The 26,806-nt window shown below is 43.0% G+C and overlaps 1 protein-coding gene across 3 annotated transcripts; it reads left to right on the top strand.

Moving 5' to 3' along the window:
- The first annotated feature begins 6,372 nt into the window (after positions 1-6,372).
- On the top strand, positions 6,373-26,794 carry rbms2b (RNA binding motif, single stranded interacting protein 2b). Of its 3 annotated transcripts, none has more exons than XM_035645008.2 (14): positions 6,373-6,546; positions 13,122-13,318; positions 16,924-16,982; positions 18,873-18,964; positions 20,978-21,135; positions 21,435-21,514; positions 21,668-21,777; positions 21,877-21,923; positions 22,017-22,110; positions 22,270-22,320; positions 22,501-22,611; positions 22,996-23,076; positions 23,517-23,613; positions 23,771-26,794. In XM_035645008.2, the coding sequence occupies exons 1-13, from the start codon at positions 6,475-6,477 to the stop codon at positions 23,598-23,600; spliced, it is 1,236 nt and encodes a 411-aa protein (XP_035500901.1). In that variant the 5' UTR covers positions 6,373-6,474; the 3' UTR covers positions 23,601-23,613; positions 23,771-26,794. The 3 variants fall into 3 exon arrangements, with proteins under 3 accessions (XP_035500901.1, XP_035500900.1, XP_035500902.1); XM_035645007.2 differs by having other exon boundaries at positions 6,374-6,546; positions 13,119-13,318; XM_035645009.2 differs by lacking the exon at positions 6,373-6,546 and adding an exon at positions 7,970-8,342 and having other exon boundaries at positions 13,119-13,318.
- The last annotated feature ends 12 nt before the right edge of the window (positions 26,795-26,806 follow it).

Here is a 26,806-nt window from a genome sequence, read left to right as displayed (position 1 = left end):
CCGTGCGGTGCCCCCCACCGCCCGCCCCCCGCGGCCCCGGCGGCCCCGCGCGCTGGCCGCTTCCCGGTGGCTCTGTGCAATCAGGGGGGACTCGCTGCAGCCCGGCGAGGCTATAGGCGGCGGCGCGGCGGCGGCGCGGTCATGTAGATGTCTAATTGATTATCGGCGGTCAGACATGATGCACAGGGCGAAGCTCGGTGTCTGCGTGCTGGCCGGGCTCCCCTTGTCTCAGCACACCATGCCCCACCGGGGTCGTCCGCTCGCACAGCTCCCCTGCAGCCGCCGGCTCCGCTGCGCTCAGCTCCGTCCGTGGCAAAGTGGAGAAACGCGAGCGAAAAAATGGTACAAAGTAAAAGCGTTCCCTTCCCTTGCAGTGTCTCCCCGTGCTTGCGGCTGCATGAATGGATGGTGGATCTCTCTCTCTCTCTCTCTCCGGCGCTGTGGACGAGCCCGTGACGTAACGATCGACTCCTCACCAACAAAAAAAAAAAGGGATATATCGAAGCGGCGAGCGCCTGTCTGCGCATGCTCCAACACACCTCCTTTTCTCCTATTTCATGCTCTTTTTCACCAACCGTGGAGGTGGGAGAGAGGGGGAGAGAGAGAGAGAGAGAGAGAGAGAGAGAGGGAGAGAGAGAGAGAGAGAGAGGGAGAGAGAGAGAGAGAGGGGGGGGAGAGAGAGAGAGAGAGAGAGAGAGAGAGAGAGAGAGAGAGAGAGAGAGAGAGAGAGAGAGAGAGAGAGAGAGAGGGAGAGAGAGAGAGAGAGAGGGAGAGGGGGAGAGAGAGAGAGGGAGAGAGGGAGAGGGAGAGAGAGAGAGGGAGAGAGAGAGAGAGAGAGAGAGGGGGGGGGGGGGGGCACTGCAACTGGTGCCTCTGGAGCAGCCATGTTGGCTCAACGTTGCTTTGTCGGGGCCCCTGGTGACCCCCACTGTACAGGGCAGTGTCTTGATCTCCCCAGGAAACCAGCCGGTGCTCTACACCTGAGGAAAAACATTTGATTAGTAAATCACTTAAATTAGCTAAACCGATTTGCACCAATTTTGATCATTCAAAGGCTAAATGAAGAAAAAATGCTAAATATGAGCAAAATGTTACAATACCACAGTGACCCCAGATGTTTGGGCTTTTGACTGTTGGTAAGATAATATGCAGAGCTGGGCATCAGAGAATAATGAGGGTGTTATTGACTATTTTATCTTTACACTAAACAATCAATCAATTGCTAATTAAAAATAAAAATATTGTCAAATGTAGATAATGAAAATAATTGTCGATAGCAGCCTTCGTACTTCCATGATGGAATACTTTAACCTGACCAAAGGTCTCCTGTGTGTTCATTAGTTATTTAAGAAAACCCCAAAACCCAAGTTAAAAACAAAAAAACAACACATTATAATAAACTAAAACAATTTAAGTCATCAAACTAGAGTCCTCAGGGGCCAGACCAGGCCTTCAAGATGGAGGATGGAGGACCCATCGTAGTTGAAATTACTAATAATAATACATTTAATTTGTATAGTGTTTTTCCAAATGCTCAAAGATGCATAACAAAAGAAAAGAACATTTAGTATTTAGTACTTCAGTGGTTCACATTTCCAACAAATTTGAAATTGCAAAAAATAGAGTCTGGGATCCCCGAGCATTCGCCCGCTCTGTGGATCAATAATCTTTGTACTTTGTTGCTGAACAAAGTACAAAGATTGTTTCCTACCATTCACAGTTTATTTCATTTAGGTCTTTGTCTTGTTAGTGGATGAAACGTAGGACCTTACCTTCATATTAGCCAACTCCTACATAGGAAGATTAGATCAGTAAAACAAATATACAAATCATTTCAAGGAAGAAAAAATGTTATAACCTACAGTTGTCTAAACTTTTCAATATGTTTTTGTTGTTGTTGTTGTTGTTGTTGTTGTTGTTTGGGAATTCAATCTTTCACTTTAAAAATGTGATATTTCGAAAATGTTGAAGTTTTTAGTGGAGGCGTATACATCATTGCCTTTAAACTCCAAACCAAATGAAGGAATACCATCGTAATCTCATAGACCTTGTTGTTTCCTCGTGCTTTCCCAAAGTTTACAATGCATAAGGATGCAGCGAGGGTTCAATGAGAGGTGAACGTGCAGCACGGTGTGTAGCCTCCATCAGCGAGGCCCTTCAACCTCTGCATTCTTCACTAAATCCTGCCCCCTGGTGGTAGATGGAAACGAAAAATCAGCAAGATTGTTCTGAAATAGATCTGCCTACAGGTTTTTGTACAAATAGTGCAATAGTCTTCCCCGTCTCAAGGGAAAGTATTGAGTCATATGCAGAGATGTAATTGTATCATATAGAAATAAATGATAATGATTGAAGCTACAGACAAAAAGAAGAAGACCTAAATCAGTCTGGACTTCAGATAACGACCCCATGGTCAGTATATCCCCCAGTCCCCATTATATATTCATCATTTTAGTCAACATTTTTTTATAATCTGGAGATTTTCTAGGTTTATAAAGGTTTGCCTTATCCACGCTTTACGAAAAATATTGAGTATGAAAACACATTATCAATATGCATGGCCAGAGCTGGATACAAAACAATTAAGTGACATTAAATATGGAGAGTTTAGCAAAGCAAATCAGCCCTTACAGGAATACATCGACGGCCTCTAAAAACGTAGGAATCTTTGATGGAAATGTAAAGACTTCTCATCAGTTAACTTTTTGAAATATATTCCGTAAATATAAAAAAATATAAAGATAAAGCAATCTGAGTGTTTATAGATTTGAACAGACACCTGAAATCTTTGCGAAATTGATCTCTGAAGCAGTAAATAAAAGACTGGGTATTCTCATACACCATATAGACCTGCAGGGGGCACTAAGTACTTACATTACAGTGAGGCAGGCAGAGTTGTCCCTCACTTCACTGATGTCACACAAAGAGCCCAGTAGTTTGATAAAAAAAATTAAAAAACATAAATGAACTGGCACACCCTCTGATCAAATAATCATTAGGTCACGAGTGGATCTTGAGAGGATCTTTGGCCTGTGCCGCAGCCGTTTTCTAACTCAAATGCTCTTATTTACTATTGCCTTATACAGTGTCTTCTATTCCCACTGACATCTAATCTTGCATACAACCCCCCTCCAACAGGTGTGTGTTTCAGAGTACACACACCGACAGTGACCTTACTTCCACCGGTGTTAAGAATAAGCCTTTGAGGGGGTGTCAGCTTTCGGATGTTGACCCAGAGCTGGAATCACGGGGGAGAATGTGAAGAATGTGGAGAATCTGTGAAAAAACACGCATGAAGTGTCTGAATCCAAGTTTGATTTCACTCTCGGGATCCAAACAAAATATGAGTGAGAGGGACATTGTTAGAATATAGCAGTATCTCAAATGTGTTTCTTTTTGGTGGAGAAACTATCATTGCGTGTATTTCAATAATTGCTCCTTTTCCAGTTCACTGGAGAATACTTTGTTTTCACAAGTTGTTTACTCTTGATTTGCATGGCTGTCTCCTCCTGTCGGCCAACACAGTGAATCAACATGACTGCCGGTGTAACCTCAACCTGAGAATGCCCCCTTTGTGGGAGGAGGCTTGAGCACTGTCATCCAGGAGAGACAGACGCCAGCATGCTGTGTGGGAGACGGCTTGAAAGAGTGCCAGCGTAAACACTCCCAGACCACATGTTCTCCCAGGGCAGAGGGCCTGGCCTCACTCCAGGCACATCTGCACACAATCCCTCAGCTTCTAGCAGGCCTGCCAAGGAGACAGAGCGGGGCAAAGGAAGGAGAGCAATGTGGGAGAGAAGCGTTCCCAGCAGAGAGAACCGGCTTTATCTTCGACAGAGTTGTCAGCGATGAAAGTGATGAAACCTCTGAAGGAGACGATGAAAAGTAGAATGGGAGGATCACAAGGATCCAACACCTGTCTGCAGAAGTTGTGTGTGAAGGCCGACCGCCATCTTTGCAACTGTAGATCTGTATCACACCTCTAATTCCACATGCCAAAGTCTGCTCGGCTACAGTCATTACTCAACCTGCCCATATCCTAGAGAGAAGATTGATTACTGCATATATCAAGTCTCCAACAGCCGCAATCTGCATCTGTAGCTGCGCCGCATGCATGCACTACATCATGCCTGTAAATGTTTCATGTTTTTTCTTTTCTTTTTTAATTTGACTCCAGTGCGGCTTCTTGTAAATAAACAAATAACCATTCTGGCTAAAAATAAATATGTACGTAATCCTATCTGTCTCTGATGTCGCCCCTACCAGCCTTCCTTAGGTGCTGCCCTCAGGTTTGCTGGTTAAGTGTGGCTTTGTGCGTGCTTTTCTCAGAGAGGTAATTACTGAGCAGGCTATGCTGACAACACCTGAGGAATGCGGAGCATGCACCAGCAGCCTGTGTTCTCTTAACCCCGCCATCACTCACCCCAGCTCATCTGCAACCCCTCCCCATGTGCAACCCTCCCCCATTACAACACACCAGCAGGAGCCCCAGTCCAAAACTCAAAGTTCACCCTAACATTTTCCCAGTGGTCTTAGATTTGTAGATACGCAGGTGTTATTTGACGTAACACCGTTGTCTACTGCCAGGAAGCAGACTTCAACGTTTGATTATTCTAGATCAAACTGCATGATAAACAAAATTGTATTGTAGTAGTATATAGTTACAATAACAGCAGATTGTTAATAAAGGAAACCATATACAAAAGCCCCGACAGGCCCCACTGTTCACATTACTGGTGAATTCATAGTATGTGCTGGCGGGCACAGGCCCTCCGCTGACTGAGTCACTCCCCACACTGTCCTTGAGCTCTGTGGAACTCTCAGCCCATCTGGCTGAACACTTGCACATGCATATCAAAACATTGCATAGATTGAAACAGGGGGAGTGAATAACTCTGGGTGACCTAATTGTGGTCTGCAAAACGGTCCGGTCAAAAAAAACTAAAAACGTCAATATCTAGCCGGAGAGAATTATGGCGACTAGGAGTATTGTTATTTTTACACAAACGCAACCAAAGCATCAAGTTTGGACTTTGTGTTCATGTGTGTGTGTGCGCAGAGAGAGAGAGAGAGAGATTATGATTTCAGCTGAGCCTCTCCCATCTGTCTGACTGGCCCGTCGTGATGAAATCAGGATGAAATCCCTTGTGCACGTACCTCAACACAAGTGTACACTTCTGTGAGGCTGAATCTTGCAGTTCTTGTAATATTATGTAAATGCTATGAAGAGAAAACACACACACACACACACGATAAGGCTCAGTGAACAATCACATATGTTTTCTACACACTTGAGGGCTAATCAGTCAGGGTACACAAGACAAGGCAAAAGGGTCAGGGGATTTAGTTGCCAAGCAACCCTTGTTGATACAAACACTTTTCTTATTCATGTGATAAGAGCCACGTAAAAGCATGACAAGTGATGAAAAGACAGTATTTATCAAATGTTATTTTATGAACAGTATAGCTCCCTGTTACCGTATATGAATGCGTGTCACACTACATGTATAACTTACACAACTTTATCATAACTATGTTTAATGTAAACTATGCAAAAGTATAGTACAATGTAATATATTTTATTTCACTACCGTCTCTAATTGTCATAGAAGTTTGCACAGCAAAGAGATAATGTCTTGTTTTTTTTTCCGATCATGAATTGGTTGTGTCTGTTGTCAGATTTTAGACTTGTTTCTTTTTTTAAATTAATTTGCACTGGGGTTTCTCAGATTCTTTTTGGACAGATTTTTTTCCTCTACAATGACAATACATGCTTTATATTCTATTCTATTAAAGACACTCAGTTTTCTTCTTCAGAACGTTTTTGTCATTCACTTTAAGTAAATGAACACAAATTAAATGTTTTAATTAAATGAAATATTCTATGTCACGGTGAGTCATGTCCACTTATAGTCAGGAAAAAGATATGCTGGGTTATTCCTTTTCACCCGGGGTGACCTCTTGACCTGGAGCTCATTTAGTTTGACACTAAAACCAAGCTGCTTAAAAGTTTGACTCAGGAGCGTAAAATGTGGGATTCGAGGGGACAACACCCTTGCTTTTGCACCCAAAAAAAATTTGCAGTAATAGTTAAGTAGTGAGATCAGCTTTTGAAAGCCTGGATCGGGCAAACCACAGGTTATTTTATATTACACGAAACCCTAAACTGACCTGAGCAGGGTCATCTGGGTGAACCCTGGTGGGAGTTACGCAAATGATATTAAGGTAAATAGCAATTGGACAAACATGGCGTCCTGAGCTCGAAACACTGAGATACAATCAGATTTATCACATTACGTGCACGACCAGTGTGCGTGTGTGTGAGCGCGCGCGCGCGTGCGCGTGAAGCCCATCAGAGCGCTGGGAGGAGAGCGACTCCAATCCTGTTCCTGGCTGAATCTCCCCGGCTGACGTCAGCTGACCGCCTCGGCTCCTCCGCTGCTCCTCCGCTCCAGCGCCGCGTAAAAAAAAAAAATGCTGCTCTCCGTGCCGCCAAGGGCAGGACTCAACCCGTACAACGGCTACACCGGCAAACTCAACAGGAAGGTGAGCGCGCGCGACAACCGCCCGGCACACTTTCTGCGCCTTTCCTTGCGGAGAAATATTCGTATCTCGGCGATGCGCCGTTCCGATGCGCTCCGGGTGAGAAGAGCGCCGCTCGGCTGCTGCGGCTGCAGTGTCCTTGAGAGTGGATCAGACTGGCGACGCGTCAAACTCGACTTTTTCTCGCTGTTGGACGCGTCGCTGCCGTCGACTTTTCTGTCTCTCTCTCTCCGTGGTGTCGAGACTCTGCTGCAAACTAACACGGGGCCCGTTACATTGTCGCCCCGGTCCACTATTGTGCCACAGTTTGCTTTCGTTTGCTCCTGTGCGGCCGCTGTTCTCTTCCTGCACACCGGGGACGGAGAGCAGCGCGCACAGCTCGGCAGATGCTCGCGCGAGGCTCCGGACGAGCGAATGAACGATAGATTGGATTTGTCTACTTTGATGTGACTTTTACTTGGGGTTGAATCGACCGCGTCTTCGCGTACGAGGTTCTGTTTTTTCATTGAATTAAATACAAGTTTGCAAAGTTTTCCTTTTTTTCTCTCTCTCTCGCTCGTCTTTTACGCGTACAGATATGCCCCACCCCTTCAGCCCTGCTAATGTTGACTGAGAGGGGCTGCATGCACTATGGAAAAGAAAGAAAGTTACAGATCCCATGTCTAATATAAGTCTAATATGAATATTACACTTATGTGGCCGTGTGTGGATCAGGTTGAGTGTAACCAATATATTCGGTCCAATGCTGATTGAATATTGTCTTATCATGGGAGTGATGTTTGTTTTCTATTTAAACTACTTTTCCTGGACAAAATGTGGAAATTCTGATCCACAGAAATGATCAGACGCGATTGTTTGCAACTATTGTGCAAACTGTCTGCGGAGATCATAGAAGAAGTATCTGTTGATGGCTGACTCTTGAATAATGTCCTCACAAAGCTGAAATCAAACACCTCCCACCTTCCCTGTGTTATTCCCATTCCCTGCCTCGGGGCTGGCAGGAATTCAGATTGCTCAGTTTAATGTTCCGGAATTCCTGGAATCCTGGATTCAGACAATGTGTTTATTTCTGGGGGGGGGGGTCATCTGCAAACTCAAACCTTTACCTTGAAAGTAGCCATGCACACACACACACACACACACACACACACACACACACACACACACACACACACTTTTTTTCAGATTTGACACATTTTGCATATTTAAGAATGCCAAAAACACACAAGGAGAAGACTTGTAAAGCCAACGTCAAGTGGTAAGCCCCCCCGGTCTGTCTTTTACTACGAGAAAAAGGGCGGAGAAAAGAAAAGGATTAAGAGGACCCCCCTCCCTTCCCCTCCCCTCTGCTTTCCATTAACTGCCCCGAGTCTTTTTTTCCTTTCTCTCCCCTGTGTGTTTCACATACCTCGATTTCTTGTCTGTCAGTGGTGCAGTTCACGTGAAGAGGAGAGGCTGAACATTCCTCCCAACTGATGAATTCTTTGTCTTGAGACCCTTCTCTCTTGCTCTCTTCAGTCTGTCCGATACCTGTTGAAAACAGACATCTTCTCTTTTTTTTTAACAACGTCTCTTAAGATTTTTCTCTTTTTTAACAAATCTGGATTGTGACAGCCGAAGGAGAGCAAGGAGAATTCTCCCCTTTAAGCCACAGGACGCCAAGGATTGTCATCACATTTCTCGTTCGTTACTTCTGTCTTTTTTTTTTAGCCGCTGCAGCTGCAGAAATATAAAGAGACCGTGTCCGTAACACTATGATCTTTTCCACGGTGCCTTTTAAGGTTTCTGTTGCCAAGCAGGTAGGACTCCTCCTTCAAGATATGTCATTTATTCATAGACATATTCTACATATGAACTCTTTTACAATATGTAGAGAGATTTACTACAGTTTACTTCATTATTGAAATGCTACTGAATGTTAATAATGGTAAACAGAGTATCATTGGAACTAATTGAAATATGTAATGTTTTGGGAACTTTTTTCAAACTATTTGCTTTTCTTGGGATAAAGTTATTCAAATGAAAGAACTGAATGGGGAAGAACCTTAAGAAAAGTTTTTTTTTAAGTAGCCTCTGCATTAGTTGCACAAAAGCGTCATGGGGCCAGAGGGATGTTCATTCAAGCGTCAGACTATCGGGCTCATATCTTTGCTATTGTTAAAGAGTTAAAGGCATACATCCAGTTTCTCTTAGCACTCATATTTGTCTCTGGGATGAAAAAGTCCTTGAGTCACCTGCGCTCCGACAGGCTTCACCTCTGCTCCCTCCGACTGTAATCACCTCATCAGTCTTCAGCCTGTAGCACACTCCCTCTCTCTCTCTCTCTGCGCCAAACTGTAGGCCACTTACAGTGGTTATGCTTCTTGCACGGCTATAATAATAACACAAAGAGCTGATTTATCTCCCTTCAACTATAACTGCATACTCTGAGATTAATGGGGATTGTGAGAACTGTATACATTTCCAGCATCTCTCCACTGAACGTGGCGGAGCATCGGCCGTTCGTAGACAGATCGGATTAAGTTATTGTAAAAAATAAATACCTAGTTTTTTTTTGTTAAATTAGTGTATGCCTTATGTGCGCTCAGAAGGATTTCCTGTATTTCTCAGGGATGATCTTGTCTTGTCAAGACGCCCAGTTCCCACAAAACCGTGATGCCTTGAGGAATGTAGTTAAATCTAGCAACGGCAGCTTCGACTCTGATTTCCGACCGTGCCCTCCAGAACCCTGGTCCTCGCAAAGCAGAGAAACGCAAACATTTGTGCATCGCAGAAGGAATGTAAAGAATGACCAGAGATGACACTGTGATGCACGTTAAGCAGCAGTGTCAACAGATATGTGGGCGGCTGCGTAGTGAAGAGTAACAAGTTGGAAGGAACTCGGTAACACGGCAGGAGGTCACATTTGCGACAGATCACGCAGAGGACTTTACAATGTGCAAATTATATATCTGGTTCTCTATCCTGCACATGTAAGGCGCTCGTGATTCTTTATGTCCTTCCGAACTGTATTCGTGTGCTTCTGCATGCATGTTTGCACCAGCGGATAAGGCAGTGCCGTACATCTGTGGCAAAACACCTGGAGCCAGCGCTGGGTACCGGGGCCGATGGGGAGAAGGTGTGGAGCTCACTCACTGCCATCCTTTTCTCAGAAGGAGCCCAGCAGAGCGCTCTTAATGAGACACTACCTTCTGACTACAGAGCACATGAGAGGGATTAGCTCTTTCCGCTAACAAGCTCAGATCCCAATTAGACAGGCCTCACTAGCCAGGCTCGGGCCCGAACCCAGTCTCCCGTCAGATTCTATCTCCCCGGGCTCCTGCAGGTGCGTCCCTGCTGATAGTGTGTGCAGGCCGCCTGCAGTGAGGCCACAGGAAGAGGCTGTGATTGTGGAAAAACAAACGGCGCACTCTTGATGCCAAAGAAGAGCGGGAGATTGGAGAAGGGGGCCGAGATGAATGGGCTGTGTGGGGCACTGTGATTTTCTCAGCTTGACTCAAAAGACATTTTGCATCGAAGGCTGATTCCGAAACAGTGTGGAGAACATAGGGCGGCTGGGTGTTGCTACTAATCACGGTTGCTGCTACAAGTCAGTAGTGTCCGAAAGAATATCATTTTCGAGAACTTGTGTCTTCTGTTGCTTCAGGCTGTCCCAGTGTCTCTGTCTCTTCATGTAATCTCCGGACCCCATGGTGCTGAGATCAGGGCTCCGTAGCAACTCCATTTGTTGCAGGACTGCTGGCTAAATGCCTACTGTAGCTATGAGATCAATTTAAAAAAGGACTTTGTTGATTGGAAAATGTCATATTTCAGACTTGCATCGTGATACATGCTTTGCATTCATGTGAATGTAATATATTGAAATAATGTTGGTTTTCCTAGTCATCCTGCCTGTTGATTGTTGGCTAAAGATGTAGGTGTGAAAGTAACCTCTTCTGAGGGAATGACCTTGCTTATTATTATAAATACAGCAACATAATAATGAAGAAAAATACTTTTCTGGATGCTCCTTGAGAAGTATTTTTCGTCAACTCAGTTTGCTAGATTAAGTTGTTTGTATAGATATGGTGAATACGATATCGATACGAATAATGTTTTTCTTAAATAGAGAAACGTTTCAAAGGATTTTAATTAAATTTCACCAAGAGTACTAAACATAATGTTTAACGCTATCAGAAACATTAACTAATGTTAGATATGGAATGATGCAATATGTGCATCCGACAGTACCATACAGTGAGGACATACATCCTTGAGGACAATCAACTTTAGCCAATAACCAAGTATAATTTGATGCAGGATTTGATTTTGCCTGCCTATACTTTGCTACTTATTTAAGGCGGAGTTGTTGAACTTCTGTGATGCTTGACACAATGTGCAGCCAATAAAAACTTGTTTGGTTGGAGCTTTTAGTTGATTGGTTGATGCTTGTTAATTTTTTTTCTGTTTACCCTCCCAGGCGTACTGGACAGTGTTTGGCAATTTTTTGAACATGATTTGTAACTCACAAAGATCCTTCTAACACTGCAAACCTTTTGATTATAGAACATATCAAACCACAGTTTGAAACAGTCTTTAAACTTAGAAATCTTAGTTTTGTTTCTGTAAAATGTGACGTTGCCTCACAGATTCAGGAATCTGAATGAAGCTTGTACTAGTTGGTTCATCAGAGCCTCGGCAGAGAGAAGATGAGAGGTCGTAATTAGCTTGATTCCCGCAGTCTCTTTGACAGCTCCTTCTCTGTTAACAAGCTGGTGGTCTAGTGCTGACCTTGTGGTGTCCAACAAGCCACCCCATTGTTCCCTGGGGCCGGGCCTGCTGACCATAACTAATCAAATGGTTCCTGCTCCTCTGGCAATGAGAGGGAGGCAACACCAAGGCCAAAAAACTAATCTGACATTCTACTTCCTTACAAATTAAATTTAGGATTTCAGTTTCAAACCAGGGCTTGTAACATATTTTTTTTCTTTTTTAGAAATGCAAACACTGAAAAGACTCGCCACATTAAAAAAATGACCAATGCATCAGCTATATGCACAGTATTACTACTATGATTTGTGGTATTTCTGTCAACATACCCGAGACAACATTGGGGAAAAGAATTTGGTTTGTGCTGCTCACAGCACTGAACATTTTGCAAGCAAATATAATAGTTTATTTCCAGAAACAATGTGCTGGTTGATGTTGATAATCCACAGATCTCCCTGTGGACAGTTTTGATTGGAACTGTTTCAAATACCCCCAGCGAAAACTGTTTCAGCCTCAAGCCACAGCGTAAAGGCCTCTCAAGCAGAAGTCACATTCATTCCAGGCGGATTTAATGTTGCACTCTTTGTTTTTTCGCATTCAGAAGAGTGCTTACGTTTCTGCCAAAAGTAGCTTTTCTCTTTCAAGCCGCACCAAATTGCACACACTCATAGATATCAGCCCCCTAAACATGAATTATTCCATGGGATATCTGTGGAAATGTCAAAAAACACCCTTTCATGTAATGTTTTTTTTTTTTAAGTCCTGGATCTGCCCCTTTGTCCAGATCCATGCCAAAAGTGTATGGTTTCTTTCTTGGTCCATGTCCCCATCCTTCCACCAAGTTTCTTGGAAATCTGTCCATAGGTTTTTGCGTAAACCTGCTGACAAACAAACAAGCAAACCAACAGACAGTAGTGAAAACCTTGGTTCAGCAAAATAGGTAATTCCGGGGTTTTTTCACACAATGCTTAATTTTCAAGTATATAATAATTAAGGTAAAGTCTCGGCATTTACATTCCAAGCAACTCGTCCGCTGTGTATTGTGTTTCACAGGCATCCTGTAATACATCTCTATGATAATCAATGTACATTGTGCAACACAGCACAGCAGTTTAACAACGATTCTGTGTCCCAGCCTGCACTGATGCATGTTTACAGGCAACAGTGTTTTACTAGATGGGGTCAGCTTGGGATGCCAGTTAGTGACAGTCAGCAATTAAATCTTACACCATTTACTACAGAATCATAAAAGTAAAAAAACAAAAAAACATTCCCAGTGTTTATTTACTTTTGCACTAACATTCATGTAGAGTCGTAGAGGGTATGTTTTCATAGATGTATAGATGCCATACTCATACATTACATAGTGCTCTTCATATTTCCATTTGGATGTATAAATCATAATATTTATTATTTCACCTATTTGCAGCATGTTGTATATGAAGTGAAATGTAATTTGGGGTTACATATTTCTTCTCCTTCTGTTTTTGTCTCCCATGTCATCTCCTCTCACCTGACCTGTTAAGTCAGATAAAGCACTGGAATTGCTATTGATCTTTCAGATCTGAGTCTGTGACCCAATTTGGATGTTTGACACCATGTCGTGAGGCTAACCAGCCACTGTTGCTCATGTTCTGGCTAATTGTGTGCTTGATTGATTTTCTCCACATAGGTCGGTAGTTTGAGCAAGTTGGTTAGTGGACCACTGAACAGCTGCTCTCGCTTCACATCCAGTTAGCTACTACATCAGCAAATACATCCGTTCAATTGCATTATGCACAACTGCGCCGCCCCAAATGTAACTATGCCCTTTCTTTGTTCCGCAGCAGACGTATGTGTCCCCCTCCAACCATCAGATGGCTCCTCCAAGCCCCAACAACATCAGCAACACCACCATGAGCAACGGCAGTGGTAGTGGCAGCGGCGGCAGCAGCAGCGGTGCAGAGCAGCTGAGCAAAACAAACCTGTACATCCGCGGCCTCCACCCGGGAACCACAGACCAGGATCTGGTGAAACTCTGTCAGCCGTAAGTCAACCGAAAAGCTATTGCTTCAGCGTCTACTTAGACACCCAATAAATCTCTCTCCGGCTGCTCGCTGCGATCACGAAGCCGCGTGCAGGAGCAGAGTAGATTGATAGAACACAGTGATGGGTGGATGGATGGGTGGTTGTCTGAGACATTGAGTGGATTGCATTACTACATGGGCAAATATAGTAGATGGATGTCTTCCTTGCACTTGAGATGCACACAAATGCTAAGGCGCACCTCAGCAGGTATTTCCTGGAACAGAGAAGAGGGGCCACGTGTTTTCAAGGCCCATCATTTCGTGGCCTTCTGGAAAAACCAACAATCATTTGGGCTGCAAACTAAGACCTTTCAGTTTGGCACAGCCCGGCACAGACTTTCCAACAACTAGGTACAGAATGTTTAGTCTCCCTCGCTAATTCTTTCTGTATGTCTGCTCTTGCTCCGTCTTTGGCGTTTAACTTGCTTTACATGAGTCACGGCTCATCTGTGCTGTAGTCTTCATCACGACGTGTGATGACAATAATACAATGCTGCTCCAATTCAAATTATTCTGCACAAGATCGCAACAGCGAGTGAGTCTGAGAAAACTCTGTTGTGGGCAGCGTGTTGTTAGACTTCAAAACAGCGGCCTCATCCAATCCATCTGATATGTTTGTTAGCTCGTCAGTCTGGGACTTCAAAACAAGTTGGGCGGAGATGAATGAGCCGGGTTTACTTAATTGAAATCTGTAGCTTGGTGATGAGAACCAGAGGAGCAGAGGAGAAGAGGGAGAGAGAAAAAAGGAGGGAAACGGTTCTAGAGACATTGAATAAGGGAGAGAGGGAGGGAGAGGCCTGCTATTTTACAGCTGTCTGGAAGATATGGCCCACATGAGGCTGCCCAACCCTACAGGAAACGGCGAGCCCAGGGGAAAGGGAAAGGCAAACAAGGGCAACGGCATGAAGAGGGGGAGGTGGGGGAGGGTGGATGGAGAGAATCAGAGGGGGGAGGAGTGAATGGAGTTCAGGGTTTGTGTGTCAGGTGGTGTTCGGTGGGGGCAGTTCTCATATTTCTGCTTTTACAGAGCAGATAAAATCACTGCATGAAAATTGCCTTTTAACAGAGCACATTAAGTCCAATGTAATTCTGCGGCGAAGTTTCGACTCAGATAGGATTCTGTATCCAGTTATGGTCAATGAGGAAAAATGCTCAAAAATCGGCTCGTAATGCAGCCGGAAGACAATCCACGGAGGGAATTCAACATTCTCAACTCAAGTTTGAACAGTTAATGTACAACCTATCAGGACACTGAACTCCCGGAGCTCCCCTCCCCCACGCAGAGAGTTGGTTGTATGCACACTGCGAGATGTACTGTGTAGGGGAGTGAGGGATGAGAGGAGGGGCTGGGGGGTTGGTTCCTCGTCTCCGGCCCCTGCAGTTGTCTCTGTGGATGCCTTGTTGCCGCTCTGGTTCTTGCCCCGGTCCTTCTCTGGTGGTTGACCATGGATGGATGTTGGGCTGGTCCCTGTATGCTGCGCTTTGTCACACATGGCTGAGTCTCTAGCCCCTCTTTCCTTTCTGCCTCACATAGTCCAAGACCTTTAAACAACAGTTCAGTCAATGAGTCTCCCAACTGTGTAAGCAAAGAAGAGTGGCGAGCAGAGATCGCAGATCAAATGCTGCCGTGGCGTGACTTACAGGAGAGGTATTCTTGGGAGACCTAGTCGAGTTGCTGTGTGCCCACAGTAATGATGCATATTAAAAGATAGGAAGACAATGTTGACATATTCATCTACTCCATTTGGTTGCAGCTCATGGTTTAGAATCAGAAAGGAATCATGAAATAGTAATGTTCTATAGGAGGTCAAATGCATAATACAGCAGATCTCCAGCTAAAAGTGGGAAGATTCAATTTGCAGAGAATTTGGTTGAGATGAGGAAACGATTATGACATATTACGGTGTCTGAATGTGATGCACTGAGTGTCAAGTGAAAGTTTAATTTTTAAAATAATTTTTTTAACACAATTTTTTATGTATGAAATGAACGCAACCAAGACCAAATAATTGGGAGGAAATCAGATGTTTTTAAAAGCCACCTTTTAAAAATATGTTTTAATTTGTTTGTTTCAGTCTCTAGTGGATTGACATAATCAAACATTCAAAGGAAGTGATTTCCATAATGTGAACTTTATCAGGTGATAAACTGTGTTTTAGGATCAAATCAGTGATTATGTGGTCGTTTGCAGTTTTCTTTCTTCAGGTTGGATAGATGTAATTAAAAAACATTTAAAAAATAAAATAAAATAAACTGTGAACACCGTGTATTCAATACTTGTATACTCAATACAATATGTATTCCCATCATGAAGTAGTGTAGTCTATTGTTGTAGTTGTAGAATCAACAATTCTGAATGTTTGGATATTTACCCTGACATATAATCATCTTCACACGGGTTATTTTGGCCATTTACAGGTTCATATTTTTATTTTGGGAGTGAACTAGAACATTAACTGTAGTGTTATAGATGTGCATCATTTGTCTCTTATCAATACACTGCTACAGGGCCTCTTTTCTTCCTCTGACTGAACGTTTCAGTTTTAGCTCTTGGCCAGTTCTTAGCAGAACTTTTACATGCTCAGAAAAGCTTTATGACACACTAAAGGATACGGGAAAAACTGAGAAGCATAAAATATGGGTCTTAAAGATGTCTCGGTCAAAGAGTACAGATTTACAGATCTCCTTTTTTTCTAAAGGGAACGTGATCCGAAAGTTAGTTAAAAGAAGCAATTTGATTTCAACTGAGCAATTCCGACAGATCAAATGACATATAATAATTTTAGCTGGTCACAATTTAACCTTATCAATAAAATGCACTTTGAAAGTGTCTTTTCCAGAACGAATGAAATGTGCCATTGGTGCAAGCTCGATTTCGTTGCGAGGGGCACTAAGACCCAGTGGAGGGTTTAACACTGCCTAGAGAGGAGCTGGTTAGCAGAATGAGAGTATGGCTGGGAGCCAGCATTGGACAGGACAACCAAGGAGAGGCATATCAGATTACACTGCATGCACATGCCTGGAGAGATGGAAACTGATAGACACTGCCTCACAGAAGCGTTAGCCCACTATCCTGTGCATCCGCAGTATCCATAGCCGGCAGATAATGCAGCATTTTCATATTTGTACTCCATTGTGATGCAATCCGAAAACGTAGGAGAGATACATTTTACCGTATTTTCACATCATGTGGGATCCCCTTAGAGAATGATCCTTATTGACGTGTGATATAGATATAGAAAACCTATAGTTCTTTCCAGCATGCAGAAACACCAGAGAAGGATCTCTTCTTTCATTTCCTCTATGTCCCACCCCCTCTCTAAAGATCTCACCGTTTATCATCAGACGGTGAAACTGTATCGAGTGTCACTGCAGTGAATCCGTCAGGTGAATTACAATTCAGCCATGGTGGAGCTCGATCTCACAGGGTGTGTTAAGTTTAGGGGGAAACCACATTTGCGTCAGCAATGTTGCAATGCTAGTATTGAATGTAAACAGGTAATTATTTTCAGTACACACAGTGCAAGGACGATCTCTGAGTGTGAACCTCACTGTTTTTTTTCAGGTACGGAAAAATCGTGTCCACCAAGGCCATCCTGGACAAGACCACCAACAAGTGCAAAGGTGAGGCGTGCAGACAACAGCAGGTTGACAGAAAGTGTTTGAAGAAATGTGATCTGAATGTGGAATATCAGAAGGGGCTTAAAGGGGAAAATTATCTATTTCGTGAAAAACTAAATTAGAGACATTTGGGCTGTTTGTGCCTTCAGGCCTAGTAACATCAGAAATCCCAGTGTCACTGGAAAATATGGGTTGTGCAACCTTTGTTAAAAACAACTGTCTACGAGACAGAAGTAAAACTGCTTTCAGACGTGCACCGAAGTCCACGTGGTTTTCCCCTGAACTTTACGGAGCGACTGTATGTGAGAACGCAAATGTCGCTCCACACATTTTCCGGAGCTTTTCCTGCCAGTCCCCTGGTAACATGTCAGGGAAATGTCAGAGTGAGCACATGTGAGAATACAGCAGGAAAATCTCCAGAAGATTCACAGCGAGCAAGTGGGCACTTTACCCACGCAACACCCCTCGCCTGAATGTTCCGGAAACTTTCCTGCTGTTGTGAACGCGTCTGACTCGGACCATCTACTGCTGCGTTCTTCATATGTGAAAGGCAAATTCTGAAAACAGCTCAAGAATTAGATAAGTAATGGGACTGTGTAAATTACATTTAACATTTACACTGATTTATTTACACTTTGATGAGCTACAATGTATTTGCACATCACAATGCCTTGTTAAAGAATGTTGTGCCTTTAATTTCTAGTCATTTCAATCAATCAATCAAAATGTATTTAAAGTGTAAAATCACCATTTGACATGGTCTCGATGCACTATACAATTAAAAGAACATTTAAAATAGCGGACAGCAATAAGACAAATGAACAACATTAAGACAGTTATTATAAAACAATACATAAAAAGTTCAAACATTATAACATTTGTGTTGTACTTAATTAAATGCAATATTATCTGTGCCAAGGACGTTACAGAATGTTTATGCCTGTGTCTGTTTGTTGATTTTCTTAACAAGATTACACAAAAAGTACTGAACTAATCTGCACCAGACTTGGTGGAGGGACGGGGCGTGGAAGAGAGGAGCCCATTAAATACAGGGGCAGATCAAGTTAAAAAATGTTTCACTTTCCTAAATTTTGCAAGATTTGACAGTTATGTTAATTTCTCTGGAAATAATGTGTTGATCTTGAAGTGAAAAGAAAAATCTGACATTTATTGTGTTAAGATCTATGAGTTTGTATTATTTGGGGCAAATCCAGATAATAATGCGGATCTGATGGAAGAAAATGTTTGGCCATGGAGTGTCATTCCAGTTCTGCTATGATTTCATGAGTACAGTAATTTGTATCTTGAGTCAACAAACAAGAATCTGAGATTGAGAATATGAAATCCATATCCATAATCAAAATATTGTTACATTACTATAATTTAATTTTATCAGCCAGATTGGCAGATTGTTAACAGGAAAAACAATGAATTGACAATGGTTGGAGATACACTCAGGATTCCATTATGTTCTGTTCTGTTGGCTCATCTCCGGAGAATTCACAGCAAGCGAGTGGGCGTGTTCATGACTGTAAACAAAAACGCTGCTTTTCGCAGTGGAATTGTCATCATGTCCTGCCTCCTGCAGGCTCCACCCAGACACCACAGAATGTCCTGTCCGTAGTCAACACGTCTGATTCAGGACAATCTCCTGCTGCATTCGTCATATGTGAAAGGCATAATATGTGAAAATATCCAGACCCAATTTTCTGGATATTATCATGTCTGAAAAACAGCTCACGTTTGTCATTTGTGTCGTGATGTAGCTGCCTGGTTCTTCAGGTTCAAACACTGCTAATATGAATGCTTCATGTCTGACCATAGAGTCGTGTGTTATATGCATACCTCATTGTCATAACCTGTATGTCTCGCTGTTTGTCTCGGTCTCTGCAGGCTATGGATTTGTTGATTTTGACAGTCCGGCTGCAGCTCAGAAGGCAGTGACGGCGCTGAAGGCCGGCGGTGTGCAGGCTCAGATGGCTAAGGTAAGAGCGCCACTTGAGGTGTCAATATTTGGCGAAATTCATATCTTGCAACTCATTGTCAGCCATAAAATTTAGATTGCTCATGAAAAAAACACTTTCAGATATTTTGACAGTGATTCAGCCTAAAGTTGAAGGATGAGTCATTGATTACAGATTAAACGACGGATCACTGGACTTGCAGCAGAGAGGTTGTGCCTTTGGAAAATTATAGCTTTTGGAATTTCTCCTCAAGCTTTCTTGAGCGTGTGTTAGTGCACGAGTCTTGGGCGGTGCACTGCGTGTGAAATCAGCAAATTTATGGGTATCAATGCACTGTAGAATACTGCACAAACAAAGAGTGCACATATGCAGACAGGTATGGTGTGTACATGCGTATGCATGCATGCATGTGAGTCGTGCTTCTTAGTGATGACAGTGTTGGGGAGCGGGTCCCAGGGCCTGGTCTCCGAGCTGCCTGTACAAAGGAACAATCTGTTCTCCCTGGTGGCATCTGACTCAGTGTCTGAGCAGCTCCCCAGTCAGCAGGGCCTTGTGCCCAGCCACCCGCCCTGTCAACAGACACACAAAGACACACACACACACACACACACATGCACTTCAGCAGCCTTGCCTCAACTGGATTATGACACACTCAAAAGCAGGCGCACACACACGCGCAGGCCACCAACACCCTGTGAAAGCTGATCTCTCTTTAAGCTGGATCACTGACACTCATACGGCTTCTTGCTCACAAAATAACTTGATTTCACTCACCCCGTCCCCGCTGGTTTACAACAAGGCTCGTGCTCGTGTCAGATTTCTCCCTGACTCATTTGCGGTTGAAATCCACAGCCGATCTCCTCTGCACACTCATTGGTTCCAGCTCCGTCGCTAGCTCGCACTCCTGTGAAGGAGGAGGAGGAGGAGGAGGAGGAGGAGGAGGGAGGTGAAGGAGAAATCACCTTCACCACAGGTCGCAGCGATTACACATGCATTATTTATAGAGTGGAAATTAATTCATGCTGCATTTACAGGTTTTTAATCACATCTGTACTCTGAGATAATGAATATGCATAGTGGTTAGAGGGGGATACAGACTGGTTATCTTACAAGATACTGTTGTTCAATGTAAATTTGTTTGAGCAGGAGGCAAAGAAAGTGAAGCCTACAACATAGCTCAGAATTATAGAATGAAACTGTGTCTCTGTCGGAGATTCTCTCTGGTTGTTTTCCAATCATTTCAAATTCAGATTTAGGAAAGCTGCATAATTTGTCTGATTTATGCACAGACAGAGTCGGCCTCCGTGCCTGCATTCAAGGTCAGGATTGCCACATGAATATGGCTGCTTGAATGCAAGCGACACATTATTACCAGGACCCAGGAAATGGGATGATAATGTTTGCCTTGCGGGGAGATGATAGCACAATGCTTTAGATGTTCTCCAGATTATTTCCAAAGGTCTTTGTCCGATTTGTCTCCGCTGCGATTCTCAACCGAGCGAGAGCACATAATCATTTTAGATTGTCCGCGGATGGCGAGCCATTTGAAATGTAATTATGCTTTGATATCACATTACCTGGATCCCTGCACTTTCATCCTCTTAAGAGGCTAGTTTCATACAATTGGCCCGCCCTCTACCCCTTTTTTATAATAACACATGAGTGATGGAGAACAAGAGACGAGTGTGAAAGGGGGGGGGGCTTAAATTAAGAGCCAAGTTCAGCTGAAGTCCTGCCAGACGAAAATTTCCAGCATCTCTGAATATCTTTTCTCCTCCGATCTCATCCACGCTGCTCACTTTCTCCACAAAGCCACAATGAAATCCGCCTTAGACTTCAAACCCCCTGCCCTGTTTTTTCAGCAGTCTGGTGTTCTTCCACCTGCCACCCTTCCAAATGTCAGACATCTCAAATGCTTCCTCTTAAGAGGTCGTATTCATGTCCTCATAGTATTGCCAAAAGCCAAGAAGAAAAGAAATGAAGACATTTCACTCACCTCATTCTTAAATCCTCTTTTGGCTTCTCTGTGTCCAGCAACAGGAGCAGGACCCCACCAACCTATATATCTCCAACCTGCCACTGTCCATGGACGAACAGGAGCTGGAGAACATGCTGAAGCCCTTCAGCCAGGCCATTTCCACGCGCATCCTCCGCGACGCCAACGGAACCAGCCGAGGAGTGGGCTTCGCCAGGTACAGACTTATACCGTACACTCACATGTTCTAGGACAGGTGCCAGAAGTTGATTAGTGACAGTCGAGACTGCTTTGCTTTGAATGACATATCCAATTACACAAAGAAATGTGTAGTCGGTGCTAAAGCTGAAGATCAACTTGCGCTTTTTTTTTCATGATGAGTGAGCCCTCTGGTGGCCAATACTGGTAGAACATCTCCAACTGGAAATACTAACGCACAGCACGATGCCTCGTCAACTGCTAATGTGAACACAGTGATTGTTTTTAATAGACACGTCGCATAACCTTCTCCTGTAGGATGGAGTCCACAGAGAAATGTGAAGCAATCATCCAACATTTCAATGGAAAATACATCAAGACTCCACCCGGGGTTCCAGGTGAGTCCTTGTTTGGATGTAGCATCTTTTGAACTAATTACTCGCCCAAGACATGAGCTAATCCAAAGAGTTTTACATACATTTAACTAAATATTATCTTTAATTCAACATGCTCTTTTTAAAAAAAATAAATAAAAAAAATCCTGTGTCCAGTGCCGCCAGAGCCCTTGTTGTGCAAATTTGCTGATGGAGGCCAGAAGAAGCGTCAGAGCCAAGGGAAATATCTGCAGAACGGCCGGCTCTGGACAAGAGACGGGGAGACTGTGAGTTTCAGATTTTTTTTTCGTGACTGATGAGTGCTGTTCAGACTGTTTTCTTCATCATCCTCATAATGACACGCTACGTTTGGCTTTGTCCCCCAGGGAGGAATGACCCTCACCTATGACCCCACCACAGCCTTACAGAACGGGTCAGTACTCTTCTGCTCTGACAAATGCCTTGCATGTAAACAAGGACTGGCATCACCTTGTGGTTACTGATGACTTTGTGTCTCCCTCTGCAGGTTCTACTCCTCTCCGTACAGCATGGCCCCCAACCGGATGATGGGACCAACCTCCCTCTCCCCATACATGCATTCACCTTTGTCCACCTACCAGGTACTGGAGGATCTTCAGACCTTCAAAGCTGGGTTGTCAGTTAGTTAAGATGAAAAACGGTGACAGGCAATCCCTAAATAAATAAATGAATACATTGGACCTAATCAGGCTTTTCTTTTCAATGTCATCCTTTTACATGAGTCTTTCCTGTTCCTTTAGGTCCACAACCCTTCCTGGTTACATCACCAGTCATACATCATGCCGCCCTCAGTGAGTATTTCAGAAGCCGTTGGTTTTCCTCCCTGTTTTTGGTTGCAGCTGAAATCTGTGAATATTCTGCTGCCTTTGTCTCTGTCAGACTGGTCACAGTGCTCGGTCACAGTGTCTCTTTGTATCGACGGCAGGTTTTTCCAACTACTGTGTGTGTGTATTTTTCGTTTCGCCCCACAGGGAGCAGTCCTGACACCAGGAATGGACCACACCATGTCTATCCAGCCGACCTCCATGATGGGGCCCCTGACACAGCAGCTCAGCCACCTCTCCATGGGCAGCAGTGGCACAGTGAGTGGAGCGCAGGAAGTTTAGCATTCGGCCACCGTCGACATCTGACTGCTAAAGCTGCATGAGGCAACTTAAAACATTGGTGTGTTGCCATACGACAGCTGTCTAACAAACTGGGCAGTCCTCGATTGTTTATATGTGATGATACCAAAGGGATGACAGAAGTATATTTTGAGTACTTTGGGTGGAGGCTGGAACGTTATTGAATTACTCTGTATGATTTGAGTAAATAAAGTTCTTAAATTGCAGGTTTCTTATGCGAGCGGATGAAAGATAGACATTTAACTTTTTAAAATCGTGCCTCATGCAGCTTTATTTGACAGTTTGATTTACCAATGTAGCTGTGTTATGTTCAATGAGCTCATTATTTCCATTTCCCTCCAGTATATGCCTGCAAACACATCTATGCAGGGGACCTACATCCCCCAGTACACCCAAGTGCCTGCCACCAACATCTCAGTTGAGGTATTGACCTCCTTTTTTTCTCTCTCACGTAGCCCTTTTCCACCAACAGGGAATTTGGTTCTTGAACCGGGTCCATTCAGGGTCATTTTTAACTTTGCCGTCCAGTTTTGAGCGTAACCATTGGAATCATCGATGAATAGAAGGAATGTACAAGGGGAGTGAACAGTGGCAAGATGGCGAGGTGCATCGATTACTTACGAGCATTTGTTCTGCATTGAAGAACCAGCTATATCTTCTTGGTGCCTGCTCCAAACCAACTTCTCAGGTTCCGTACCAGTTTTCGTTTGGTTGAAACGCTCAGAATGGTTCGAAGTCTGGTGCGCGTACCGGAGCTCGTTCCCTGTTGGTGGAACATGGCCATCACTAGAACAGTTCAACGCTGAAATGTTATGCAAAACAAATCACACGCATGAATTTATTGTTTGCGTCCTCCCCCTCAGGAAAGCGCCGTCCAACAACAACAACCTGTTGCCATAGAGACACCCACAGAACACACAACCTACTCCTACCAGCATAACAAGTGAGGAGGTGGCAGAGGTGGGTTGTGATCATTGAAAATGTTTGTGCGCTTGTGTGTATCTCTGCACGTGTATACCAAATTTCAAAATTTCCATCTGGCTACATTGTGAACGCAAAAGGACACACCGCAGCAGTGGCTCCCGTTTCTAATCGGCTGGTGTTGTTTCTGTGTCAGATCTTCCTCTGGAGCCGGAGTGACTCTCAAGGGGCCCAGTTGCTGAGACTCGGCACAGTGACTCTGCATGAGAGGCACCAGACACTCGGGAGGAGTATGGACTGTTACACAGAAGAGAAAAAAAAGAGACATTTTCTACAAACTCATATTTTAAAACAATGTTCTTTGACTCCAAACAAGCGGGGCTGGAGGGTGACAGGCAATGGGGTGATGGAAGAACAGAAGAGGGAGCGTCTATTTTGATAACAGTCAAGAAAGAAAAAAAGTCAGTACACATGTTTAAAAGGTTTATTTGAACATTGTTCATTACTCCGGGGAGCTAGAATGAAACCAGGAAGAGAACATTTCGACATCATGTTTTATTTTGAGTCATGTTTTGTAAGTCTTTGATGTGGTGATTTTACTTCTCTTGGGGTTTTTTTCTGGTCTGATATTTTCAGGCTTTCGACCTGCCTTCTTGTACATAATTATTTGTTTTGTTGTGTTCCTAGCTTCACGTGCCCTTCATCGATTGTGGCAAATATCTGAATACACACGGAAATCATTCAAAGAGCAGAGGAGACCGATAGGGTGCTGACTTTGGATTTGCTTCTCTCGAAGTGGCAGCCAGTTTATTCGCGTATCCCGAGGGTGGTTTCACTTCTTTTTTCGGCACTTGACTCTCAAAATAATTTTTAGTCCCAACAATCTCGTCAAAGCTTCAGACAATCAGGAGATTACAAAGAAGAGAAAATATAGAGGTGACGGTCATTATTGAGATTTCACAGAGTAGACTCCTCTCAAAGAGCTGAATGGATTTAAAGCATTCCAGAGATAAAAATCAAAAAGCTCTAAATATTGGTTTTTACTTTGAGCTGCTCCACCTGATAACATCCAAAGTTGCTTCACAGGGATCACACCTCACAGAGCTGCCTGTAAATAAGAGATTTAAAATTTATTGAAGCTTTCTTTTTGATTTTCTGTGTAGTAAGGCTTCAGTTATTCTAAGGACAACAATATACCAAATCTTCTGAACAAAGCTGTGTTTTCTGTTTTTTGCTCATGTCCCTTTAAAAAAAGGGAGAGCTGAATCTCCACAAAACCCAAACATTTATTTTCTGAACCAAACGTAGATGTTGTTATTAGAGTATGAAGTTCTTATTACATAGACATGGAAATCAAAGAGTAAAGCGTGGCTCTGCCCTGTTGTATCTTCAGAAAAACACTAGTAAGGTGTATTATATGGACGGGGAGCCCAGCAGTAGTAGTACTGGCCATTGCATCTGCTTCTGCATTTCTGTTTTCACCCTCATGTTTTGTTTTGTTTTTTCATTTTTTATTTAAAGTTTTGTTTGTTTGTTTGTTTGAATTCAGTTTTAATACTTAAAGATTTTTTCAAAGAAGCTTTGATTTTATTTTTGATAGTGTGCTGTGTTGCTTCAAATAATGACAAATGTTTTCAATCTTTTTTTCTTTTTTTTACTAGTGATTTGTTTGTATATTTCCGTACTTCTCTTGTTCTGGTTTCAGTGTTGATGTCAAACAGACTTTAACTTCTTTTTTCTTTTGACATTTCAGTTCTGTGTCACGGATGCTGGCACTTTAATAACATGACTCCTGATCATGGATGAATTATATATGCTAGGTTCAGATACGTTGTTACAGAGTTTTACCCCCCAAGCAGTTGGGAGCGACGTTAAAGAAATATCTGTTCAATACCTTAACTTACCTCATCATGCCAGAGCAATGTAGAATCCGTTTGTGCACAAGGTTCACGGGCAATAACCAACTACAGCAGGTCTCATGGCTGTTCACAGCTGGTACTGTGTCCACATCCTTCAACTCTTCCGTCCAATGTCCGGAAAAAACATGCCCAAGGTCTGACGATCTATGCAATTAATTTATTATTCCTTATAAATGCAATATTACAGATATCCGAGAGACACCTCACAATATGACTTCACTTTCTGGTTTACTGGGATTTTATCTTTCATTAAACATAACGCTGAAAAAGGAAAATTGCTTAACAACCTGAGAAAAAGTTACTTCAATTGGTAACACACAAATTAATTAAGTTTGTTCAACTTGAACAAACGTATTCATTTGTGTGTTGGTAAGCAATTTTCTTTTTTCAGTGTAAATTGTTTTGTTTTTTTGTTTGTTTTCTGACAGACACATTCGTCTTTGGTTCATTTATTGTTTGTAAAATGCTGCATTAAAAGGGAACTATTTCCTACCAAAATGTGGTTGATATGACTGCAGGAGATGTAGGAATATGGTAGGTGTTGTTTATGTGTTGCCCTGTTGTCTTTCCAGCTGTTTCATATGTTCATCACAGGCATGTTTGATTTTACCCACCGTTCCATCCGATTGCAATTTTTATTGTTATGGTTAAACTTTGTGTCCTGTCTAGTCCTGTTTGTTGACTCGCTTTCTTCTTTCTGCTGGAGTAATTTCAACTGTTTGCTTCTTTGAAAACCATGAAAAAGTTCATTTCCAGGAGAATATTAAACTTCACAGAAATGCCTTAGATTTCACTGGAAGGGATAAAGTGAAGTGCTACTCAAGATCTGGTGGGCTTGACCTCTGACTGGAATTAATTTTTTCCCTCATGCACTGCTAATGTTTAAGAATATGTTTGTTATACCAGAACTACTCTGAACATGGATCTATGAAGCAAAGAAATATTTCGAATTTCTAATCCCTATTTTGTTCCTTTGCCATTCCTTTGGGTTTTTTTTATCCAAAACTATTAAAGATAAACTAAGTGGTGGCTCACCGAGTCTAAAGAACTATTGCTGCTAAGTTTGGATTGATAAGTATCGAGAAAACTTTAGGTTGAAGGTCATTCTGTATATCAAGTCACACATGGGACCAGTTTGTAACTCATGTCCACACGTCAAACCATCTCTCCTCACTAAATATCTGTGCCATGATGCAGGTCTTTTGTCTCCTTCATAGAAAAGAAATCATACAGCTATTGAACGCTTAACTTTGTTTGATTTTCAACTTGTCTTTTTTTTTAAATAAAACTTTTTCACTGTGGTTTGTGGGGTT

The sequence above is a fragment of the Scophthalmus maximus genome, chromosome 3 (genome assembly GCF_022379125.1).
Source record: "Scophthalmus maximus strain ysfricsl-2021 chromosome 3, ASM2237912v1, whole genome shotgun sequence".
In the NCBI taxonomy this organism is placed as follows: domain Eukaryota; kingdom Metazoa; phylum Chordata; class Actinopteri; order Pleuronectiformes; family Scophthalmidae; genus Scophthalmus; species Scophthalmus maximus.
Note: the sequence above shows the minus strand (reverse complement) of the source record. Positions and strands in the feature narration are given on the sequence as shown.